Source organism: Pelmatolapia mariae, linkage group LG23 (assembly GCF_036321145.2).
Source record: "Pelmatolapia mariae isolate MD_Pm_ZW linkage group LG23, Pm_UMD_F_2, whole genome shotgun sequence".
Lineage (NCBI taxonomy): Eukaryota > Metazoa > Chordata > Actinopteri > Cichliformes > Cichlidae > Pelmatolapia > Pelmatolapia mariae.
The window spans coordinates 46,997,349-47,018,313 of NC_086246.1; the positions used below are offsets into that span (position 1 = coordinate 46,997,349).

Sequence of the window (20,965 nt, forward strand, 5' to 3'; positions counted from 1 at the left end):
GAATATATATATGCCATCATGTTTGCAAACACGTGCACACTCACGTCCTCACACATGAAAACGCACACCTACATGGGCGACACTCCTGAGACGATTCGGAGGCTGTTTTCTGCTTGACTCGGTATGCAAAACGAAAACACGGAGCCGTGATTTAAAAACAACGAGCCTATCTAACATCTGGCATCATTTTAGAGTGCCAAGAAATATTGCCTCTTCAATTATTGGCGCAGTAACACAGAGGGAATAAAGAGATATATCATTCGGTGTGAGATATTTGCCAAACGGACTAACTATTTGCTTTAAATAAGCTGGTGGGGATCCGTGGAGCTTGACAGCTGCACGGGCATATTGGAAGACATTTAACCTTCCTAACAGTTGACAGGATAAACGTTTGACAAGCTGAAAGTGACAACAGTGATGGAGAAAATAAAAGGGAGTGGATGAGAGTGTGTGCTTGTGTGCCCGGGCCTTGTGAGTTTTGTCCTGTATGTTTTTTTTGCCTTTGTGAGAGTGCTCAGAGCAGCAGTGATTGGCGTGTCCTCTACGCTTGATTGATTTGAAAATATAGACAAGATGTCGCCCGTATGAAAGCTACCAATTTATAAGCCTTCATCTCAAAACTTCAGAGAGACGCCGGCGCCATCAAAATCAGAGCAGGAGTTTGTAGCTACCAATGGTTCAGAAGTAGAAAAGCCCTGGCAAGCAAAGTGACACCTCGCTAAAGGCTGCCTGCTAGCTCTATAAATCCTCTCCCTTTGTATTCTCCTCCTGCCTCTTTCTTTTTTGTCCCTTTCTCTCTGACTTTGTCTCTTTCTCTGTTTGTCATCCACTTTCTGCCTTTGTCTAATGTTTCAGTCTCTCTATTCCCCTTTGCTGCGCGTCCCTCTTTATTCCGTGAGGCTGTGATGAGACACCCTGGAAGTTAACTTGTCCCACAGCTCGCTCCGAAAGGAATGACCTTGATGTAGCTCGCGCGCAGTTCGAGTTTGTGGTGTTTTTCTCGCCGTGTGACTCTTTGCATATTCCTGTTTGTGTTTGAGTTTCTGTGTCTCTGTAATCACTGAATTGTAAAACTATGTGTGAGAGCCTTATCATGCGCAGGGAGCTTCTCAATTTTTTTCCCCCCTCATTCCGTGCAGTGATAATTCTGTTTGGGAACTGTACCACGTCAAGAGATGGGCAGGGGAGAGGCACATGGAGGTACCATTTAGATAAAACAAATTGCCAGCTGCCGAGCAGGAGCAGTCACCTTTCAGATAAAAAAACCAAAGGGACTGCTGTGAGCAGCGGTGTGCATGTGCCCAAGATTTTGTGCATTTTCACATTTGTGTGTGACTGTGGTATCTAAAGGAGGTGTAGCTCCGTCCTTAGCCAGTAATCCAGGCTTTCCAGGCAGTCCTTTTCCATAACAAGTCACATAGCCATTTTCTCTGGCCTATAACTATAATGCTGTGATGGGACAAGCAGCAGTAATTAAAATCAATAGCCAGGACTTTTCCAGTCTCCGGCAAGGTCACGCGCTGCCCAGTAGAGAGAGAGAGAAGGAGAAACAGAAAGAAGTGGGATTGCATGAATGGGCAGAGCCAAATGGGGAAATATGTGAAGAGGTGAGGTGTCATCTTATTTTAATTAACCTGCACCTTGGAGGGCTGGCACTACTTTAATGCACTAGTGTGGGCACTAGGGGGTTGTACGAGTGTGCATGTGTCTGTCAGTGTGTCTAGTTTGTCCTTGCCAGCCATTACTTCGAGCCCATGTTACCACGCACGAATCAGGTTCCTTCGGGGGGTGGTGGTGGAGTAAAATAGTATATTTTTCTCCATGTTTTTTCAAGATTTACCATTTTCCTTTGTCCAGCTTTGAAGGCTGTAACATGACCCTGTGAGCCTGCTCCAGTAGGCAGAGTGGGTGTGGTATAGCTAGCCACTAGCTGCATTTGTATTCTGCTGAGGACGCTGCATGCAGAGACATTTTCCTTTCTCCTCCTCTGAAGGAATAATCAGCCTTGCCTTTCACTCCCTTCTGCCTGAAAGAGGCTGAGTGATTTAGCTGGTTTTGTTTCAGTAGGTACCTGCAGGGACATCTTCAAGTGGTTGCATGTATGTGTGTTCACTGTAGCTTTCTGTGTAGGAACTTTGCCGAACCGGGTATATTAGGGGTTTGCACAAACATATGCATTTCTTGTTTGTCCTTCCTGCCCTCACTTTTCAGGCCTGAGTCAGAAAGCAAAGTCTTTTCTGTTAGAGTCAGCGCAGAGCAGTCTGTCCTGTTTGTTGATTATCAGGTCCTGTTCCTATCGCAGCCCTGATAGCATCTTCATCTGATCTGTTGCCAGACTCGCTAGCTCACTAGCCAGCCCTGCCATCGCACAGCCGCTCCGCTGTTAGCCGCCACCCCTTCCTGTATATCGCCGTATCAGTCTCAGATCTGCCATCACCCTGCTCTCTCATCTTCTCCTTATCTCCTTATTCCACCTTTCTCCCAGCTCCCACTACCCCAAACCCACCAATCACTCATCGCCCTCATATTTTTCTTCTTTTTATCCTCCACTCTCAGAGCCTCTGCCAAAGCTCCTACAGCAGCACCGTTGTTCCCCATGCTTGGTCGTCTTTACAGAAACTGTCAAGGCAGAGTCAGTGAGTGACAGGACAAGACATGTGAGACTGGTACAAAGATGGAAAAAATGAAAGAGAAGAGAAGAAGAGGGAAACTTGCATGCTAAATTCTCCTCACCAAGTCTTAATAGTGAATACTAAACAAAAGAAAGAGAGGAAGACAAAGACAGACAAATGAAGAGCGGTAAAGGAAAACATGTTGAGTAGGCAGAGAAGTTTTGTGGACTGCAGCAGTGCTGTCCCGGACTCCATCGATCATCCTTAAGGTGCCAGGATCAGTCAGCTTTATTTAGCTCTAAGCCCAACATACACAGTGCACAAGCACAACACACAAACAACAGCACTTAGTATTTACACGCGACGCCCAAACGAGATGCTTACATGTTTCTAATGCCATTTTGCTCTTCTAGCTTCTCACAAGCTCAAATCATAACTAGAGACATAAAATGTAAAAACCCGAAAACCATTGAAAAATTAAAAAAAAAGAAAGAAGATATATTACAATAAGATCTTAGTCCTTTGTGGTCACAGAAAGTCATTTTAATTACAGAGTTGGAACACCAGTTGGCCACATTTGAAAGTCACAGACATCATCTGTAGAAATTCTCAACTGACCCGACATCAAAATTAAGCTGTCTTGTTTTTGGCATATGTCATTTTTTCTTAATTTAGCAGGAGCGTCTGTGATGATTACCCTTCATTTTATACTCATGCTATAAAAGTGTCACTCAGGCTGATTATTGTTTTGAGTGAAAGATCTTTATCTGCTGGTTTTACCACAAATCAGTTTTTTGTTTGCCTGCATTGGTTGATACAGAATCTGCTTATATTTGCCTCTTTTAAAATGCTACGTCAGGAATGCAGATTTAAAGCAAGTCTGAAAGAGAGACATAGTTGAATGTATCCAGTTAGTTTATAATTCATCAGTCTTTGTATTTATTTGCATTATATTGCTGGTGGCTTTTTATTGAATACCAAGTCTATGAGTTTTGTTACATTTTGTTATGTATGTAATTTTGCATTAAATCGCCGTGTTAGCTAATGATCACAACCAGTTCTCTTTGTATTTTTTCACTGTTGGCTCTTAATTTTGTAGCTTCAATTATACAGTATCATGCAAAAGTCTTGCCACTCCCGTGTCTTCATATGTGCTGTGTGTTCTTAAATATTTGAGGAAAATTGACAAGAGGGGAACAAAAGACAACGTGGCAGGCCTAAAAAACCATCCACAGCAGATAAAAAGGGTCTGAAAGTCACAGAAATAGGAAAGAAACCCAGCAAATAGAAAAAGAAATCAAGAAAAGTACAGTCAGATTTTGATCCACCGTGCAATGACATCTGGAAAGAGTCTGATTGGCAACGGCTTCATTTTTCAGCACGACAACTACTCCAAAGACACTGGCAGTGCAGTTAAAGCATACCTGGATAGAAAAACACACCACTGAACGGTCTCGTACATGGATTGGCCTCCTGTTGTTTACAGTTCTCGTTAGACTCTGTTTCTGTCCTATATGCACGCATGTACGTTTCAATAAATTGCTGCACCTCTTTCTTATTTTCCTAGAAAAATATAAAGATATGACTTTTGCACATTACTGTATATTATAAAATTCTAACAGAAAAGTAATGCATTTCCAAGCAGATAATTACCAGCTGATATCCTCCTCATTCCTTCAGTTGTGTTCCTCCTTACCAGCTGAACTCTATTTCTCTGGAAGAAGGCACGATGGCACATTGATGCAATTTCTGCATTATGATTTCTAAGTGCTCTGTATCCATTACTATACATGTCTCCGTTTTCTTGGAAAAGTGCTTTGGTCTCAGTGCTCCTCATATTTTTGCTTGTCTTAAACCTTCAGCACCTCAGATTGAAAACCTGTCAATGGTGTGAAAAAGTATTTACTCCCTTCCTGATTTCCTAGCGTTCGGCATATTTGTCACGCTTACGTGCATCAAATCGTCCAGCAAGTTTTAATATTAGTCAAAGATAACCTGACTAAATACAAAATTCATTTTTTAAATTATGATTTCATTGATTAATAAAGAAAAGTTATCCAGACCTACTTCGCCCTGTGTTAAGTCATGAATTAACTGTGATTAACCACCTTTCTTGGAAAAAAGTTTCTCTGAACACACTGGCACTGGATTACTGGCAGACCTGTTAAATCAAGAAATAAAAGCCATTTTCCACTAATGGAGAAAACTTGGAGCAGTGGTGAACCTTCCCAGGAGTGGCAGGCCAACCAAAATTACTCAAGGAACACTTGGGTTCTGTAGCAGGTCAATGATCCAAAACACACCTGTAAGTCCACCTCTGAATGGCTTAAGAAAGTGTGGCCTAGTCAAAGTCCTGACCTAAATCTGATTGAGATGCTGTGGCATGACCTTAAAAATGCTGTAAATGCTCGAAAACCCTCTGATGTGGCTGAATTACAACAATTCTGCAAAGATGAGTGGGCCAAAATTACTCCACATTGCTGTAAAAGACTCATTGCCAGTTATCACAAATGCTTGATCGCAGCTGTTGCTGTTAAGGGTAGACCCTCAGTGATTCGGTTTAGGGAGGTAATACCCTTTCTCACACAGGGCCATGTAGGTTTGGGTTTTTTTCCACTTATTAATAAAACACACCTTCATTTAGAAACGGCAGTTTCTGTTTACTTGTGTTATCTATCTGATCTGAAACATTTAAGTGTGACAAACATTCAAAAAATAGGAAATCAGCACTGTAAATGACCTTTCTGATTTCTCTGTATTGGGTTTATCTTTTGTCATTGCAGGCAAAGGCTTCCTGCCAAAAATGTGTACTACTACCGCTGCCCTGACCACCGACGCAACTATGTCATGTCTTTTGCTTTTTGCTTTGACCGAGAGGACGACGTGTATCAGTTTGCCTACTGCTACCCCTACACCTACTCGAGACTGCAGCATTACCTGGCCAGCTTGGAGCGCAGGAACCTGCCTTACCTGCAGAGGGAACAACTAGGACTCAGTGTGGTAAGAGTTGGGAGCTGGAAAGTGCCGTTAGCAGCTGAAGGACAAAGTGTGTGAGGGGTGCTTGTGGTTATGGCTTGAGCAGAGAAGTCGAGTAGTGGTGAAAATTAGAGATGGAAGGGTTATAAGGCATATTTTTTATGTGTGTTCAGATTAAGGAGGTCCAGATTGGTAACTCGGGTGTGCCTGCTGGTCATAACTTCAGCCTCTTGTGTTATTATTAGGATTGTTGCACTCTGAGATGACAGACTGTAAGCCTCTGGGTGTGTGTGTGTGTGTAAATGGCTGTGTGTGTAATCAGCAGAGCTCTCACCTCAGCAGTAGCAGCTAGTGTATCATACATGCTGCCTGAAGTCTTGTCTGCTCTTATCAAATAATTGTAGGAGAAAAACTCATTAGAAATGCTTGAGAGATTACGACTTTTTCTTCTGTCCTCCAACATTTGTCAGGGAAAGCTTGCTGCAAGGGGTTACTATGAAAGTACAGGTATTTATAAGGAGCACCTGACCATGAAATGCAGAAAGGACTCTGAAAATTAGAAACCATGGCATGAAACAGCTGATAGTATGGTAAAAAAAAACAAAAAGCAGGAGTAATATCTCTATAAACTAAAGATCTCTTGACCTACAATGATAATAACAGTGTAAAACTGGGTGTTTCATATTCTGATTATGGTAACATTTGTGGTAAGATCCTTCTGTGTTATTGCAGCGTTGACTTGGTGAGGTTATTCGGTGTAAAAGCTTACACTGATGTCAAAGAGAAACTCGCTGCTTTGATGTACGACTGTCAGCAATAGTGGGAAATAGTGAGACACTTTTTGGGCCGTCGTTTCAGGATATGATTAATGATTGAGTCGTGATGATTCTAAAATAGATGACATAAATCTAGTGGGTTTCTTTTAACAGACTGGCACGGTTTAATCAAGCATTTATAACTGCATATGGCTGACTAGCATCAACGTCAACATTTAGCTAATTAGCCTGTCATTACATAATACAAGTTAGCAAAGCAGCTGTTCTACTTATCCTATATTTATACTAGTGTTGTTTACACAACACAAAACTTTTTCTAAATAAAACACAATTAAATAGACGCACAGTTAACATTGTGTTAACACGGAGTCCCTGCAGTTCGCTGCTGTGATCTTTGCATTTCTTTCCCATAACCCTCCTCGTATGTTTGTTTTCTTGCATTGTTACGTAGATGCTTCACTCTGCGTAGTCAGTATCTCTTTGGTCGGTTTTCAGCGGCTCTGGGTCAGGGTATCACAAGGTGGTACGCTCGAATCATCACACAACACCTTGTGATTGCAGCTCTAAATGGAGACCCATGTTTATAGCCCATTGCTGTCATGTCTAAATATAAGGACGTTTTTCATTGTTTGGAAAAAATATATTATCCCCCAAACTGGAGTCTTTCCACTATAAACAAGTACTTTAGGTGCCTAAAGTAATCCAAACATCAAGTGACATGGAAGGTGAACATGTAGTCATGTAAATAGGAACATTTTTCTATGCAGTCCTTTGAAAAACTTACTGTTTCCGTATGAATTTAGAGGGTAAGTAGCAGCCTGGAGAAAACCCTTTCTCTCTAAAAGAAACACCACAAATCTTAGACAGGCAAGTAAACAAAAGTGGAAATACCTGGCTGTGTTGGATGAAAACCAAACACAAAACACCTCACACCAAGTGTCACACGGTGGTGGATGGGTTGTTGTGCTGCCACAGAACCTGGAGACCTTGGAGTCATTGATTCGACCATGAAATCTTCTTCTAATGTAAGGCCACCTCTCCAACACCTAAGGTTTGGCCATCATTGGGTTATCCAACAGGAACAAAGATCCCAGCAGCAAAATCTATAACACGAATGGCTGAAAAAGAAAAGAATCACGGTGCCGCAATGGTCCAGTCAAAGTCCAGAGCTCAAACTGAAATGAAAAGCTGTGCTGGTCCACCTCAATGAACTGAAGTGACGCTGTAAAGAAGAGTGGGCTAAAACTCCCTCACAACGATGTGCGAGACTGAGAAAGTCGTACTGAAAACGATGAATTCAGTTTATTGTTGCTGAAGGTGGTTTTGCAGTCTCCTGAATCTTGGAGTGTACTTTCTTTTTCACAGTGTGCAAAACTCACAGCTCTTAATCTGCAGCCTCAGAGTGTACGCAACACTTTTCTAAGGACAACCTTGATGGTTTTCACAGATGGTAACAAACTCTGACTTCTAATGTTGTCCGATAGCCTCGTGACAGAAACTTAAACTGGTCTTTAAACCTCTATGTTAAATGGTTAGCTTTTTCTCTAGCTTCTTCAAAGTAATACAAGTCTACTGGTTCACCAGTTTAACATTTTTATTGTGTAACAGGCGTGTTGAGTTTGGCTCTACGTCATGAAAAGCAATGAGGGCAACCCAAACCAATGGAAACACTGGATGTGTCCTCTGCTTTGAACTGAGATGTGTATAAATAATTTAGATTCATGGGAAGGGCCGAATCCCATTTTCCGAAGAAAAAAAAGGAATTCTGGGGATATAAAAGAATATAGTTATAATGTAAATTTAAAAAAAAAAGCTTTTCATAAACATATTAATAAATGTGGTTTGAAATAATGACAGTCTTTGTCCTCTGTGACAAGAAATCAATTTTTCTGAATAGTGTTTGGCTGTAGGAAGAGCAGCTGCTTTGTTTACCGTCAAACATTTACAAATTTTGCAACTGTAATCGGTTATCAAAAGACAGCCTATTAAACATCTACATGAGGAAACACAGATGTAGGATAAAACGCCAGGAAAACCAGGATATTGAGGGTTAGCGTGTCCCTCCAGGTCTAATCTTCTCTCTCTGTCTATACTTATGGAGGACCACAAATATGGAGGACCACAAGAGCCACGCGCATCGAAATAAAGAATTCTGTGCTTAAATAATGAATTGTAAAATAAATTCGGCATTTGTAAATTCATTTTTGAATTCCAATTTAATAAACTGATTTTTAAAATGCTTTTTAAATCTTCATTTCAAAAAACATTTTTGAATTCCACTTTAATAAACTTCATTTCAAAAACCTTTTTCGAATTGCACTTTAATAAAGTGATTTTCAAAATGCTTTTTAAAATGGCGATTCCACTCCTCATTTCAAAATCCATTTCCCTTTCCTGTTCGCTCAGGGATTAACACTTGGATTAGCTGCTGGATTAACAACGTCATTTTAAAAATCCTGCTGCTATTTAAATTAGCCACACCGTGGGATGTAAGGAGCTCTCTGATTGGTTGGACAGACACAGGCTGTCTGCCTGGATTTTTCTAGCTCATAGCTTCGCCCTGCTAAGAAGCGTGTGTGCTTGTACAAAGGCCGTTCAGCTCGGGATTTACACTCCGCTCGACACGGATATGTGAAGAATGAAGGGACCGTGCAGCGAAACGGAGAGCCCAACCTCTGACTGAGTGCCTGTTTTCGCAGTCTGACCACCTGTTGAAGGTAACGTGCTAACATGGCTAAGGCTAGCATCACCGCACGTAGCCCCGTTATTTTAAGCTCATCTTAGCTTATGAACATTTTACGTCGCCACTGTAGGTCCAGGTGCTGGTTTTCCAGTGTGTGCGTCTGATGCCCCAAAGCTGACTCAGAGCCGTAACACCATCCATGGCTGCACAATGGAACAGATGTGGGTGTGTCCTCATCTCCCAGAGGAGTCCAAATTGTCATCAAACAGCCCTACAGACACAAAAACATGTGAAAATATAAACAACCAGACTATTAGCAGTGATTTAAGTACTTTAAGACCTCTGTGAAATTCATTTACAGCATATATCACAGAATTTAAGGCCTTTATAATCACAGAGCATACAGAGAAAAGTACTAAATTGAATCAATTTCAGCTTTCGTTTTTCACGATGTATATTGTATTAATAATTAAATTTCATTATCTGTGTCTTTACCACACATTTGCCACACAGGTGTAGATACTGTAGGTTCAGTGAATGCTTAAATTATATCCCACGGTGTGGCTAATTTGAATAGCCGCAGGATATTTTAAAATGAAGTTGTTAATCCAACTGCTAATCCAAATGTTAATCCCTGAGCGAACAGGAAAGGGAAATGGATTTTGAAATGAGGAGTGGAATCGCCATTTTAAAAAGCATTTTGAAAATCACTTTATTAAAGTGCAATTCGAAAAAGGTTTTTGAAATGAAGTTTATTAAAGTGGAATTCAAAAATGTTTTTTGAAATGAAGATTTAAAAAGCATTTTAAAAATCAGTTTATTAAATTGGAATTCAAAAATGAATTTACAAATGCCGAATTTATTCTACAATTCATTATTTAAGCGCAGAATTCTTTATTTCGATGCACGTGGCTCTTATGGTCCTCCATATATACTATCCTTGTGTTGTGTGTAACACTGTGCAAGTACTAAGTTATACAATTCAGCCTGTGCGCTTCACTGTTTTCGCTTCATTTTTAAGCCACTTGTTCTGCGAGCAAAACTGAAGGGAACAGAAAGAGGACAGGCTTGGTAGATTTGGCTCACAGGATCAGTATTAGTATTCATAGTCATAGAGACGTTTTATGACCATATTTTTCTCTTTATGTTCTCCAGTCCTGGGTGGCAGACAGCCTAGCCCCGCCCTCTCATACCCCTTTTTCTCCTGCCACCTGCCCTTGTCTCTCACAGACACATATGCTACTCCACACATACAGGTCAGGGAGAAAGGGATGAGCAGGGATGAGGAGAGCTTTCTGGCTGCATCAAAGTTTAAAGACGGATTGCTGTAATTTCCAAGGCAGAGTCTATGGAAACGGCAGGGACACCACAATAGCTTTAACCTTCTAATGGGTACAGTTATCTCATAAGGATGGAAATAAGAGCCAGGGCCATTTGCACTGGCATTCTTCTATCTTGCTGACTAATTTGTTTTATGTAATGTATTCCTCTGAATAAAATCTCTGCCATCCAGCCGGCACTGGGAGCGTCAGATACTGTACCAAAAAAGCAGAAAAATTGTAGTTGTCTTCTTTCTTTTTCTTTTTCTTTTTTTACCTCCAGCTCTTTTCATTATTGAGTGTTTACTGATTTATAAGACAGGTTGTTCTTTTTTTTTTTTTTTAACCCAAATCAGGTTTCACTAAAGCAGAGTGATTTGAATTTAATGTGTAAATTACATTGAACCAGACAGAATGTATTCCAGTTGAGGTGCACTGGAAAAGACAATTTAATTAAGAGAGAAAGCGAGAGATTGAAATTGAGGGACAGAGACTGAAAGAGAGATGTGGGATGAATGAAAAGGGCAAGCCTGGAGGATGTGAATATGACTTTGAGATACTCATTTCTGAATTATTTTCACTTTCACCTAGTTTTTCGCCTGCTAATTAAGACCTTACAGTAATACTGGGATTCACCTAACTTTCCTTACTGCATATAATAGTGAATGGAAACTCCCTACACCTCCCGCGAGAAATTTCTTTACCGCACGTCACCTGACATGATGAAAACAATCCCATCATCTTGTTTCTTTTTATCATCATTAAAAGCAAAAGAGAATGCGAACAGTTATTATCTTAACATTAGAGTCTGGAAAATCCCTTAAAGTCTCCCTAATCGACTTTAAACGGTAGATATTTGCTACATTTCTTTAGTTACATTGTAATAAAATATAATATAGCTTTGTTTTGGTTTTTTTGCAAGTGTGTTTGTCAGAATCTTGTTTGTGCTTCCTTCCTATCTTAGCTTACATATTAGCAAAGCTGTTCAATCTTGTTTTTTTCTATCTAAGAAATACTGATAAATGTGTTCATTTCTCAGCTTCTGAGACACCAAATCCATCATATATGCTTTCATTTCCTCATGCATAGATTAAAGTATTGTATCACCTCACCAGCTGGAAGCAATCAGAAAATAGCACTGACTTCAAACTGTACTAAAAAAAAACCCTGAGCAACAAATACGCAACACGTTCAAGCTTTTATTTTGGCTACTACTTTATTATAGATTTAGCATGATTTCTGTCTTCTGACTCTTCTCTTCTCATGTAATCTCGTACATGAGATGTTCCTTCTCACATGTTGCTCACAGCAGTAGAAATCTGTTTGATGTCCACCGGTGCATTGGATCATGGATATTTTGTCCTCACCTCTTGAAACAGCTGCAAGCACTGCAAAGAAAAAACTTTTGCACATCTCTGATTAGAGACCCTGTGTGTAAATAACAAAGGATGTCTCTGTTATCTCCAGTCACACAGTAGTAGGAAGCTGGCTGGTTACAGACCATTTAATGTCCAGCCACATTGGACATTTATGTTCTCACATGATCCCCACAAAGCCCGAGGTTTGGGGCTGCAGTGCTTGTAAAAATGGCTCTCTAAAGGCCAGAACTTGGTTAGCTTAGCTTTGCTTAAAAACTGAAAATGGGAGGACATAAAATCCTTTACAAGCAAATGAAAGCTCACAATTGGATCTTTGTTAAATTTGTTTAACACCAAAGTGTAAAAGCAACAATCTTATGGTTCGTAATTGTTTATTGAGACCAAGCAAACAATGGAGACTCCAGAAAATTACTGCTAGACAAGAAATAGTGTTAGGAAAGTCTATCACTATGTTCCCAAAATATCAAACTGCTATTTCCAAGCATATTTTGTATTTTTGTTAAAAAAAATTCTTTTAGGTTATTTAATATCAGTTAATTGGTGTAAAGTTATCTGGAAGGGAAATTTGTCCACAAGCAAGCTTGAAGACAGGATTGTCAAGAAAAGTCAGGCTAAGAAGCCTCATAAGGATTGGTCTGAGCCTGGTGTAGGTCCACTGTGCACAGACGTCTTCAGGAAAGGGAATAATTTTGAATTTCAAGACATTCCTGAACATGAGACAATGTCAGAGGTATCTTACCTGGACTAAGGAGAAAAAGCACCGGGCTGATGCTCAGCCTTCTAGTTAAAAGTAAAATTTGCATTTCATTCGGAGGAAGAGTGGAGAGGCACAGAATCCAACGTGTTTGAAGTCCAGTGTGACGTTTCCACAGCCTGTGATGATTCAGAGTGCCATGTCATTTGCTGCTGTTGGCAGCGGCTGATCCTCTCTATTTTATCAATTCCAAATCCAAAGCTTTATGGAGATGCTCATTTCTTTTTCCAGCAGGACTTAGTGCCTGCCCACAATGCCAAAACTTGAACCAAATAGTTTGCTGACTATGTTCCTTCCGCCAACTCGCCTGACCTGAACCACCGGTTGAGAGGGAGACGAGAGACAACCAACCCAATAATAGAGGCAAGCTAACGAATGCTATCAAAACGTCTTACCTGTATGACAAGCCTGCTACAGTGCACTGCATTCACTCAGTAATTTATCGCAAAAGTCCCAGACAAATTCAGTATGCAAATTAACAACGTTTCTGTATTGTAAGTCATTTTGAGTCCCCAAAGCATCAAAACTAAAACCACAAGTGCAATATTCCACTTCATGTATAATTAACTTTTTGATGAGATTCTAATTGTTTGAGAGCGGTATATATCAAGCATGTAGGTCTGTGTGTATAAACTGATTCATTGATTATTTGCTCAAAGTGAATTTCCCAGCATTCATTCAACACTCATGCCCTTTAAAGCCTCTACACAGACATCCATAAAAACACACACACGAAGACAAATACCAGAAGAATTTATTTTACTCCCCAGAGGAGAGGGTTTTGGATTCTTCCCATTCCTTCTCTGTCGGGCTCACGGCCCTGCATCTGCTCCTCTAGTTCTTGTCTGTCTGAGCTTTTCCTTTTGTCGACCGTCCTGACAGCATGTGAGTAAAACTCTCTCTCTCTTTCTCCCCCTGAGGCATCTATGTCCACGGAGACACAGAGGAAGAGACAACATGCTATTGACCTTCTACTAAAAAGCCTCTTTGAAAAGATGCCTACCATCTCCTCATTTTTTTTACACTCGTCAGGTGTCCCCCAGCCATGCTGAATTGATGGCACCTTATTTGCCCACCTTGGGTGTTTTTCTTCTTATCTCATCAGTAAGCGGTGTCTGCCCAAGAGTTGCAGAGGCAGCGTTTTCAGGTTTTTCTTGTATTGGGAGGGCAGAGCTATGACACTGTTAGTCACCTCTGACACAGCACAGCCTCCGCCTGTAGACCAGATGGGAAGAAAGTGTAAAAGAGCAACCTCGGGGTGGGAGAGGGAGAAGAGGCCGCTGACCAACATAAAGCCTCCGTGCAACTTACCAGGCCTGTCCTTGCTCACTGTTACACTGTGATTCAGCTCACATACCCACATCAAGTGAAACTATTGATCTCAGAATCACAGTCCAGAGATGTCACATCCACTCAGTTCCATTTTTCTTTTTTAAATCTCACAAATCAAAGCGAGATTATGATTGATCACCTGTGCTGTGTTGATGAAAAGCTGTGGTCACTGTCAGCTGCAGTGACTTAACATTACTTAGACTGTTGTGATTGAATTTTAGACCTAATCCTGTCTGCTATCAGTGTTCAGGTACCATGTCTGGGTGTCTGCTCGGTGGGAGTGGAGTCTCACAGAGCTTTTTTCTTTTTTTTTCTCATCCCCCCTGCATCTGGAGCATGAGGAGGGGAGTGGAGTGGAGTGGGCAGTGCAGCTATATCTGCCTGGCTGCCTCCCTCTCTCTCTCCTTATCTCTGTGTTTGTACACCGTGTGCCAAGATCCAATCAATAGCCACTCCAGCCGTGGAGAGAGGAGAAGGTCAGCAGCCACACCGGAGGAGCCGGGTTAGGCAAACTGATGGAAACACAGGAAGCAAACCGCAGGCTTGGCATCATAGACTGCCACTGTGCTGATAAGAGCTCTTATTACATGGACATTTCATAATTACGTTGTGTATTTCACAAGTGATCTCGACTTCCTGTTTTAAACCTGCAGAATCTCTATTAGAAAACAATAATAAAGATATATTATGAGTAATAACTGAGCCATCAGACACAGCAGGAGCTGCACTTGTGTCTTCACTACTGAACATAGTGATTGGCGTTCATATCTTTCCAGCGAGGCTTTTTCCACACATCATACATTGTCATCAACTAATAGAACAGCATCCATTGTGACAGAGTGCCAGTTTTAATTACAGTAACTAATTCATGCCAACTTTCTGTGAAAGCAGACTCTGATATCTGAGTTCTTGACACTGGAGCTATTCTGTGAATGGCTCTGTGATTGGTTTGTAATGAAGAGAGCCCTCAAACAAGTGACTGTCTCGTTCAAAGGCCAGCCCCTGAATAGCCAATCAGGACTTCATCAGCATGATGTGGTGAGGTGAGGAGATGCAGTTTCAGTGGTGAAAGTCCAGACTGTCTTTGTTTGAAAGCCATTACGACACAAATAGATTTGACCATATATTAGTATGCGAGCGACACATTCTGCCGCATTCATCACGCTGTCGTTGTTTTTCCCTTCTCGTTACAGTACCTACAAGTCAGACAGATGGGTCGAGAGGCAATCGGAAATATTAGCTATATTTCCCCCCCCAAAAAACATTCGTGGTTAGCATATATTCAAAACAGACACGAGCACTTCACCAGTCAAGCAAGCTGGCGCCACTCGAGTAAGTAAACTGCTTTTCCCCAAGCTGAGAGGTAAACAGCACAAGATAACAGACTTTTTTCCCTTTAGTGGCAGACTGTTCATGAATGCATTAGCTGTGGCCTTAACATCAAACAGGAGAAAAATGTATTTTAAAGAGGAAAATGCAAACGCAAAGGACGAGGCGTACACTTCTATCAGCGGGTGGAAATTTAATTTTCCCTATACTTTTTTCTTCCTCCACTAAGTTCTGATGAAGTCTCTCTTTTGTTTTTCTTTTTTCTTTCCCTGTCGTTAACTTTACAGGTCCTCGCGTTACCTCTTTGCCATTTCTTTTCCTTGTTTTTGCATTTGTCATAAATCGTTCTCCGTTGGCCTCGGGAAGTTTTCCGTTTTCTTCTGGCAGCAGCTATTAGATATCTGGATGAAAGAGCTAGACTCTTTATCGTCTAATAATATGTTAATCACTGCCTACAGCGGCCCGGCATCACAACTGTAGGGAAATTCCTCAAAGATGGAAAGGTCGTCGTCGTATCGTTGTGGGTTTCTTGGCAACGGCTCTTGTTTTTATTCTGCTTTTCTATTTTGCTTCATTAGCGAGTGACCCTTAATATATGAGACGCTTCTGAATATCATGTAGGCTGGCGAAAGAATCTGAGAAAAAAGCTTAAGCCGTGGCTGTCCTTTAGCCTCGGATGCTTGTCTAAGGAGGCCGATCCAGAGGGAGCAGAAGATGAGCAGGTTTATGATCTATGTCCTTATGTTATAGTGCTGTATGGCCTCATATCTTCAACCAATGGTTCCCCCAGGATACTAGATGCTTTATTACGCATCTCCACCCTTGCATCTCTTCCATCTCTCTGGTGATCAAGAACGCAGTAATGAGGGAGAGGTGCCGAGGACCGTGGGGAGGGTGGGGGGAGCGCACGATGCACGGCTGTTAATGTGTAGCCTGCTGTGAAAGCGAGGGCGTCTGTGTCTGCGGTGTGTTTAACTTTACAGTTTAACACAGTCCAGCAGCACTGTGTGTGGGCAAAATAGCGATAAATAGATTAAAGTGTCACAGGTGAAGCTTTGCGAGTTGGATGTGTGATGTTCACGCAATGCTGACCCCTTGTTGATCCTTATTATAAAGCTGGCACAAAAGCACACAGATTTCGGGTTACCAGACAGAGATAATATTTATTTTGGAAATTGGAACTTATTCACACCTTAATGGCTTAGGCCTCTGTCTCTCTTTCTCTGTTCTCTCACCCTCTTTCTCTAGCCTCCTTTGCTTTTGCATAAATAGGAATTAAGCTAATGAGAGGTTCTCTCAAAGGGGTGATGTCTACTGGTGTGTGGTGCACTGAAAAGGAGAATGCGGTTTGTGAAATGAAAGACGACAAATTTTTAAAGCGATTCATTGTAGTAGTCTCTCTCCTTCTCCTTCTCTTTGTCTTTTCACGTCTCCCATTTCTTGGGCTTCACAGGCAAATCTATTCCCATCCTCTCAGCTGCATTATAGCCATCTATCTGTCCTCCTCTGCCAATGGATATTTACTCCGTCGCTTTCTAGATGACTCTCAGGATGAAGCGTTGAGCAGCGAGTGCTCACTCTGTCTCATTTGGGTGTCAGGACTCAGTTCCCCAGAGGGGACACAAAGAGGAACAAAACAGATAGCATTCAAGGCTTTTAATAAATCAGAATACACCTTTCTGACAGTGTAATTGCTTTCCATTGCCCAAATTCACCAGCAAGCAGGAAAAGGAAGGTAAAGAGGGGAGAAAACAAGAGAACAAAAAAAGACAGGGAGAGGAGAGTAACGCCGAGCGGGCTGTACAGTAGATCATTTGTTCGAGGGAAAGAATGAAAATTAATGAAAAGAGAGTTGCTCGCCCTCCAAAGGCAGCCAAGCTTGAAATTCACTTTGAGGGAAACTTAATTTGTTGTAAATGGGCAAAAAACATATTACTGCACAGCGCGAGGGGCTGCACGGTGTGTCCGTCTGCTGCGTCTGTCTGTCGGCATGTGTTTGTGGCAGATGAGGAACGCTATGCTCTGAATAGCTCAGCTGAGAGGGGGGAAACACAGGAGCCTGTTAATAACTCCAGTAACAGCATTCTCTTTCTACATGACTGCTCTCCAGTACTCGCTTCTTGCACGTCTAAATACAACTCCAGGATGTGGAAGCGAACTTGTCAAAAGTTGCTTGCGAGGAATAAAGTTTGGCCCGCTCATATATGTCCTTCTGTGTGTGTGCGTGCATGCAAGCATGTACGCAGATGCATGCATGGTTTTGTCTTTGCTTTGCCTGGCAGGTATGAGTCACTAATTGAATCAGCTGATTCAATGGCCAAATTAATTGCGTAGCGATGCCGTCTTAAAGCGACGGCGTCCTTTTCAGTGTAAGCAGAGTTTACTTGCTGAGATGTGGCATGAACAAGGAAATTCACTCTACAAAGGCTTTAAAACTGGAAGATATCCACTTGGTTTGGCTTACTCAGACTGCTGAAGCTTCATATTACCTTTTTGCTGAACTTTGGAAAATTATCTTTGCATGAGCGCTGTGGATTAAGTCTCCTGTCATTTACATTGAAATCGCTTCAGGAAGGGATTTTGTTGCAGCCAGGACGGACATTGTGAACAATTACAGCAACGAAAAAAATCAGATTAATGTAAATATGTGAGTGTGTGCACTGATTTAATACCAACATTGGAAAATGGGGAGCTTATTCTATGAAGAGCAATTTTTAGTATTGAATTACACTTACATCAAGCATAAAAAATGGATGTGGTATTATGTAAGGGAATGCAGTCCAGCTAGGTCAAGATTAACAGCGATGAATATCCTGGATATTGGATTGGAAACAGATATTTATATGCATATAGTGGCACCTTCGTCCTGGGTTCATATCCGCCATTTGGCTGGAGCCTTTCTGTGTAAAGTTTGCATGGTCTGCGCTAGCCCTGGGACAGCCTGACGACTTATCCAGGGTGTACCTATGTTAGCCCTATGTTAGCTGAGTCCCCTGTGACCCTAAACTGGATAAGCAGCAGAAAATAAATGGATAACAGACAATAGCCTCCAAGAAAAAAGGAGCATCCGTGGTGAGGAAATTGGGTTGTGGATTATAAGTAGGGCTGGTTTACCTTTCACATCTAAGACCTTTTTGGATATGTGAAATTTTTGGCTTCATCTGCCTGTTAAAGTGAAGGTTTTCAGTCATTCAAAACAGCGATGGAAATACTACTGTGCAGGCTCGATATTTGCCACATGTCAGAATTTTCTCACTACAATGTGATGGATGAACATGAATACTGTGCAACTTTTAGCAACAAACTAGTTTTAAATTGTATTTTTAGGCACTTTGTTACTAGCAGTCTGTCACAAAAATGCATAATTTGTTCCCATTTTTTGTTGACTCTACTAAAATGTCAAATATAACGCAGTTTGACAGGCATGAAATATGATTTTGCATCAACAGGTGATTCCCAAAGAGTCGTTGACCAAAAAAGCACGATGTGCAGTGTGTACTTAAAAATTTGACAATACTGGACAAGTAGAGGAGAAAAGAAGAAATTGGAGAGTTAAAACAAATACCTGCAACAGTCTCTGTCAATGTGATTTTCTTAAAAAATAAATAAATTTAAAAAAAATCCAGCAAAGACCTGATGCAGGACACGAGAGCTGCATCAGACCCTTCAGTGGATAATCTACTATTGGCTAAGTGTCATCAGAAATGATCTCAGTTGAAGGGTGGCTGTCAAGAAGCCATTCTTAAGGAAGGCAGACAAAAGGCTGAGGTGTGCCAAATTACACAAATCAGTGGCAGCAGGTTTTCAGGATGGATCTGAAAATTTTGACTCAGATTATCTTCAATATTTACAGAGGTGGTGAGGAGGGAAGTACAACAGTGAGTGTCTGCAGCCATTAGAAAACCCAGTGTTGTGGTGTTCGGGATCTTGTCAAAATTGGTTAATTATCAAGTGTCAGATCTGTCAGATTGATCCACTGTGTAATAGCACCTGGAAAGTGTGTGATTCCTGTCCACTACCTAAAACTTACCGTAGAGCAGGGGTCTTGAACTCCAGTCCTCGAGGCCCGGTGTCCTGAAACCATGTGTCCCTGGTGCAACACACCTGAACAAAATTAGTAGGTCATTAGCAAGAGTATAGAACCTGACTGCATGCTGAAGTGGCAACCCCTAACCCTACTCAAGTAAATTTAGGTAAATGTAAGTGTTTGGAAAAATGTACTTCTAAAAGTACATTTATTGCACCATGTTCATTCACTCATGAGCTGCCGTAACGTGAATCAAATGGCTGAATTGCCACCTAATGACCTACTAATTGTATTCAGGTGTGTTGCAGCAGGGACGCATGGAAAAGTTTCAGGACTGGAGTTCGAGACCCCTACCTTAGAGACTTGAAGAATGAATTTTGACTTTCAACCTCCTTAGGATTGTGCGAACTCTGTTTTTGCCTGATATATTGTATTTCCATTTATATTTGCAGCTTTTTCCAATATCTCCAGCAAATTTTAAAGAGCTGAGGGTGGCTTTCACAGTACTGTGTGTTCCTGGGGAATTAATTTCTTATGTTGTTTCCTATGTATGAGAGTGGTGGCATTAGTATGGCTTAATGTGACTCCATATAGTTCATACGTACAAAATTTGAATATAATAAACTCCCTGACGTTTATAGAAAAGTGGCCAGGGTCCCCATTCGCGTTTCGACGCAGACACATAACTTCTGTGTGCGTTATCTTTCAGCATTCTGCACTGTGATCCATTTGGACTTCCTCGTGTGCTGTTTGTTTGTTTAATAGCAGCAAGGGCAAACAGAACTGTTCAAACAGTTTAAGTGTAGTGTAGGCAGCATGTGAGGTGGAAGGTATGATGTTGAATCTCTGTTTGTTGGTAATTAAACAGCAGCAGGTGGTGAAGAGGCTGTGGCAAACTTTTATTTCATCTTTTTGCTTTTTAATGTTGGCAGAGTCAGTGGAATCCAAATTGGATTCAACAAATGAAAGTGATTTAAAGCGTGTTCCTGTTCATTTTTATTGTTTATGATGTTGCCAGTATATGCTGAATGAATATGCAGCATTTTGTGCTGGCACTGTGATTGTCATGCTTTGGAGCCTGATCGTTGTTGAAAACACCTAGGTGATTTTCACCATTATTAAAACTTCAAAGAATGAATTTCTGCAAAATACTGTAGCCCACAATCTGTTTGTTGCATCCATGCTAGTTAGTATTTTTGCTGTATTAGGCTATTTTTAAGTCTTAGACTCGGATGATTCAGTGTTTAGTGATAAGCTGGAGCCAAAGCCGAGCATAACTGACAGGTCATGGTTAAACTACACGATTGCAGACTTTCTGGGGTTTTATCCTTGCCTCCAGTTATAGACCTCACAATTCAGCACTGTGTGGCTGTTAAGAATTCTGTATGAAGCAGATCAGATGTCACATATTATCAAACTGTTGACCTAAGCCTGTACTATAAGCTCTCAGCTTCAATTTCCCCAGCGTTCGTACAGCACAGGCCCTCAAGTGGATGAAAGGGTATGAATGCTTTATGTTCTTACAAGTCAAGTGTGTACCGCAAGTCCTCAATCTCCGTGTGCAGCACTCAGTGATGTACTCTATGGAGCCTGGAAGAGTCAACATTTAGATGCAGTTAAGTATATTGGCTACACGGCTTGGTTACAGCACTTGGGTACTAGACGTTTAATTACACTCCAGGCAGGAAATGGCAGCGAATGTCAATACGCTGAATATTTTTAGGACAAATCAGCTTTTTCATGTGGAATGTGAAACCCTCTCCAGCCCATTGGCCTCT

General features: G+C 41.3%; 1 protein-coding gene across 1 annotated transcript in view; it reads left to right on the forward strand.

Moving 5' to 3' along the window:
• Positions 1–20,965, forward strand: part of LOC134620049 (cytosolic carboxypeptidase 6) — a 359,217-nt gene that overhangs the window by 193,256 nt on the left and 144,996 nt on the right. Inside the window, exon 5 of the mRNA XM_063465948.1 lies at positions 5,396–5,612. Within this exon, the coding sequence (XP_063322018.1) occupies positions 5,396–5,612 (217 nt within the window). The remainder of the gene's footprint in view (positions 1–5,395; positions 5,613–20,965) is intronic.